Source organism: Lottia gigantea (genome assembly GCF_000327385.1).
Source record: "Lottia gigantea unplaced genomic scaffold LOTGIsca_70, whole genome shotgun sequence".
NCBI lineage: Eukaryota > Metazoa > Mollusca > Gastropoda > Lottiidae > Lottia > Lottia gigantea.
Window position 1 is genome coordinate 1,095,847 of NW_008710371.1, and position 5,022 is coordinate 1,100,868.

The 5,022-nt window shown below is 37.8% G+C and overlaps 1 protein-coding gene across 1 annotated transcript in view; it reads left to right on the top strand.

Annotated features, from left to right (window-relative positions):
* Positions 1 to 3,306, top strand: part of LOTGIDRAFT_167918 (hypothetical protein) — a gene marked incomplete at both ends in the record, with an annotated part of 11,711 nt that extends 8,405 nt beyond the window's left edge. Inside the window, 8 exons of the mRNA XM_009065788.1 lie at positions 300 to 367; positions 514 to 680; positions 997 to 1,251; positions 1,523 to 1,771; positions 1,963 to 2,076; positions 2,250 to 2,489; positions 2,908 to 3,063; positions 3,290 to 3,306. Coding sequence (XP_009064036.1) covers positions 300 to 367; positions 514 to 680; positions 997 to 1,251; positions 1,523 to 1,771; positions 1,963 to 2,076; positions 2,250 to 2,489; positions 2,908 to 3,063; positions 3,290 to 3,306 — 1,266 coding nt within the window. The remainder of the gene's footprint in view (positions 1 to 299; positions 368 to 513; positions 681 to 996; positions 1,252 to 1,522; positions 1,772 to 1,962; positions 2,077 to 2,249; positions 2,490 to 2,907; positions 3,064 to 3,289) is intronic.
* Between the last annotated feature and the right edge of the window lie 1,716 nt (positions 3,307 to 5,022).

Here is a 5,022-nt window from a genome sequence, read left to right on the forward strand (position 1 = left end):
ATTTATTTATTTATTCATTCATTCATTCATTCATTCATTCATTCATTCATTCATTCATTCATTCATTTATTTATTTATTTATTTATTTATCTATTTATTTATTTATTTTTATTTATTTATTTATTTATTTATTTATTTATTTATTTATTTATTTATTTCATTTTTTTTTCAATTTATTATTTTAATTCTCTTATTAATTTTTAAAGTTATTTATTGCATCAACATGAAAAAAAGCTAAGATGTAATATTATTGTTTTAAGATATATTGTATGGTTTATCAATTTCATTTCTATTTTTAGATCAATGATATAATGAGAAACAGCAGTTTCCAGAAGTATTACATTTCCTCCACAGTACAAAAATACAGGTTGGCCTTTTTATGCTGCAATTTCCTGCGTTTTCTTTTCATGTTAAGACACAAGACAACGGTTTTTTTTTCAATTTTTGGGCTTTTATTTCATTTCAGTCCACAGGACAACGGTTTTTTCAATTTTTTTTTTAATTTCATTTCAGTCCACAAGATAACAGTATTGAATTCACATTGGAATTTTCGAGTGACATGCGAGGGTTAAATCTCACATCTGACCCGGAAACCGACGAATATGCCAATCAAATAGAGTATATCATTAAAACAGGGGCAATAACTCTCCCTGTCAATGTCTCATCCATTATCATCGTAGGTAAGTGTAATTCTTGGAAACACCAGGTTCTATTCTTACGATGGGCGTGTTTCGGATATGACAACATCACGACAGGTGCTTTGTCGAGCAAATGACGGCTATGGTTTGCGATCTCAATCGTCTCGATCCAGCCGTAAATGGGTACTGATAATATGGGAAAGATTTATTCCAATTCGTTGAAGACTAGCTCTAGGAACGCGTGGAGTAAGGCTTTGAATTGCGACCTGCTAGGCGACTTGGTGCCGTCGGTTCGAGTCACATCTTTGACGTATATATCTTTGTTTCCAAATTTAACTTTTGACTATTTTTTTTGAAGATCAACTTCCCACAACGACGACTAAACCACTACCATCAACCAAAGAAACAACCACAACAGAAATGGTGACGTCAACCACAGAAATGGTGACGTCGACCACAGAAAACGTGACGTCGACCACAGAAATGGTGCCGTCGACCTTAGAAAACGCGACATCGACCACAGAAAGCGTGACGTCAACAACAAAAATGACAACGACTGAAAAACCATCAACTACTACTGCTGCTTACGTCATAAAAACCTCACCAGATCCAAGTAAGAAACTTAGTCTTCAGCTTCCGCTTGGGTTTCAAGACGTATGAGATAACTCACTCCCTGAACAGGAGTTAGGAATCGAAAACGACAATGAGTTTTAATACAAGAAATCAATCTCTCTGTGCATAGCTGAAACTTTGTCAATATTTTGAAAATTATCCCCCTTTGACCATACGAATTGGATTATCGACGACTTTATTTTCAGGACGGTGTGTTTTAATTATCAGAAATTATCCCCCTTTGACCATATAAATAATCGAATTATTTTCAGGACGGTGTGTGTACCAAGATTTCGAACTTTGTAAAGAATTTGGAAACACATTCACCTTGCTCCCCAACTATTTTGGAGATGAGTCCATCTCCTCGGCGGCGAACACTTTCTTTACGTACTTCAACCACACTGTCAATTCTGGATGCTCCAAAGATGTCCTGTACTATTTCTGTAACCTGGTGTTTCCACAGTGCGACGAAGTCAACGGTACGGCTACGGCCATCTACCCCTGCGTCAGCACCTGCGACGGTGAGTTTTATTTCCAAAATTGGGCGAAATACAGTCCAGAATGATCCAGGATAATCTTTTTACATAGAAAACGGAACTAATAAGAAAAAAAAAAGGATATTGTCAGATCTGGAATGAATAAATGAAGTAACCCACAGAAAAGAAAGGAAACCAAATATCTGCTTCAAACAGTTTTTTGTTTTGTATTGTAGAGGTTACAATTCCATGCGACAAGGAGATGCCGTTTCCCCTGGACTGTTCCTTTTTTGAAAGCGACCCATCCAAGTGCGTGACTCCACCCAAAGACATCACCACTCCAGCACCAAGTAAGTTTTATAAGATTGTTACGAGCGGGATGTGTTCGGAGGGTGTAAACGAACGCAGCCGGAAATGACTTGTGGCCAATCATATATGGCATTCGGACTCGTTTAATATCAAACCATACCACGGAAGACCAAAGCTATTGCTAGTGATATAGTATGAATTGTTTTTCTTGCAGAAACCTGTCAAAGCATCGAAGTGAACTACGACTACTGCGGCGATCTGGGCTTCAATGTGACGTCATTTCCGTCGCTTTTCGGGTCCAATATTGGTGAAGTACGAGCGGCTTTTACATCCTACGCCTTGTCCACCGTGCAATCCATGTGTCATCCGGACGTACAGTTCTTTTACTGTGGGCTGTTCTTCCCGAAATGCATGGACGGAGACAAATTGATGCCATGTAAAAGCTTATGCGAGGGTAAGTTGTGTCCTCTTGGTCTCATTTAGAATTTTTTCCCATTCTCTTCTGAGAAAGACTCTTCGGGCCCTCGTATGTCATACGAATCCGCTCTATAAACGTGTTTACATACATATTGTCAGTCAATTCATCTTCATCAGCGTCATCAGCATCATCAGGATCACCAGGAAGGTGTTTATCATCGTCAGTATGGAGTTCACCATCAGGATGATGTTCATCATAAGCAAGATGTTCATTCATCAGCATGAAGTTCATCATCATCAGGATGATGTTCATACATATCAGGAAGGTGTTCATCATCACCATTATCATCATCAGCAGCAACAGCAGGATGGTGTTTATCATCACCATCATCATCATCATCATCATCAGCAACAGCAGGATAGTGTTTATCATCAACGTTTTCTGTTTATTTCAGAGGTAAACGCAGCGTGTGAAGAATCTTCCCGGTTTCCAGTGGACTGTGAGATATTTTCCAATGACACCCAGAGATGTCTCTCCGTCAACAACACCAACATGACGCCGGGACCTTCGACCACCCCTACACCATCAACCACCACTATACCTCTAGGAGGTAAGACTTGTGTTTTACTTAGATGGACTTTGTTGGCGATTTTTTACTCCGTGATACAAGAGGTTACCCCTTTAAGAAATTTATTGGGATCATTCCCTCTCCCATTTCCAGGCCCCCAAGGCCCGTAAAACTGCATAATTGATGACGTCAAGGGCCTTATATGATAACGAAAAGCATAATTTGCATTTATTGACGTCATCAAACGCTTAGTTTTGTGGAATTACAGGAACCACAGACATCTGATTGAAAATTGGAATGGTGTAAATTGAAACTATCGGTGTTCCCGATACACATAGAAATTTTTAGAAAACGTCTTTACAATCTCTTTAAGCCCTTTCATAGCTTTTTCAATAGATATGTACTAAGCCCCTCTTGAGTCGTTTTAGCAAATAAATACCTTTGAATCATTTTTACTTGAAGATTTTTTCTTCAAAAAGAGAAAAACGGCCACTTATCACGAAATGGGTCCTCGTGATTTCTTCAAAATATTTCTTTTCACTGAAATCCAAGGTTAAAACTGTCAAAGAAGAGGTGACGGATATATGCAGTAGCTTAGAATGATATAAATAGGGTTTTGCAGTTTTTTCCATCTGATTATGCTAATGAAGACGGACAACGCCTTTCATTGTGCAATGAGGGAATTTTGCCAAAACCGTGGTATTAACCTGCTCTTTTCGATTTCCAACTGTCGAAGGATCTTTAACGTGTACAGTCTGTAGCACATGAGGCCTCGGTGTATTGTCCCATCTGAACCCATACATTTAACCTTTCTTTGATTAGAATGGAGTGTACAATGAGGGAAATTTTGCCAGGACAGATGCATTAACCTGCTCTTTTCGATTTCCAACTGTCAAGGGATCTTTAACGTGCACAGCCTGTAGCACACAGGGCCTCGGTTTATTGGCCCATCCGAACGACTAGACGCTTTTTCCATAGCACCCCCTCTCCGACCTGCATCGCTGACAGGGGAATTGGGTTTTAGAAAACTAATTTGAGTCCCTTTAAAACGCAAGCATACACCTGTAAGAGGAGGTCAAACGAGTTTATACACATGACTGCCGAAGGGGAACGAAGCCTTTTGTGAGGAAATTACAAGCATATTCAACAAATTGCAAGCAAATTATTCTTAAGCGAACGAAAGGTTAGGTTATCCTCTAGCAAAGATATTCGTCGATAGCAATATTATTTTTTTGAATTTTTGGGTATATGGTTACTGAAGATTTTCACGCTATGCGATCTTCAGACAAATAACACATTTCAGCCCGGGTCCCTAATGAACTTTTCCCGAAGATAGCACAGCGTGAAACTCTGATTAACAACATGTTTCAGGTTCTGTTTTAAAATTTCTATATCGCTCTACTATTGATGTATTGAGCACTATTTTAACAGTGGTATTTCTATACCGCTCTACAATTGATGTATTGAGCACTATTTTAACAGTAGTATTTCTATATCACTCTACGATTGATGTATTGAGCACTATTTTAACAGTGGTATTTCTATAGCACTCTACAATTGATGTATTGAGCACTATTTTAACGGTGGTATTTCTATATCGCTCTACAATTGATGTATTGAGCACTATTTTAACAGTTGGTATTTCTATATCACTCTACAATTGGTGTATTGAGCACTATTTTAACAGTAGTATTTCTATATCACTCTACAGTTGATGTATTGAGAACTATTTTAACAGTGGTTTTTCTATATCTCTCTACAATTGATGTATTGAGCACTATTTTAACAGTGGTATTTCTATATCACTCTACAATTGATGTATTGAGCACTATTTTAACAGTAGTATTTCTATATCACTCTACAATTGATGTATTGAGCACTATTTTAACAGTAGTATTTCTATATCACTCTACAATTGATGTATTGAGCACTATTTTAACAGTGGTATTTCTATATTGCTCTACAATTGATGTATTGAGTACTATTTTAACAGTGGTATTT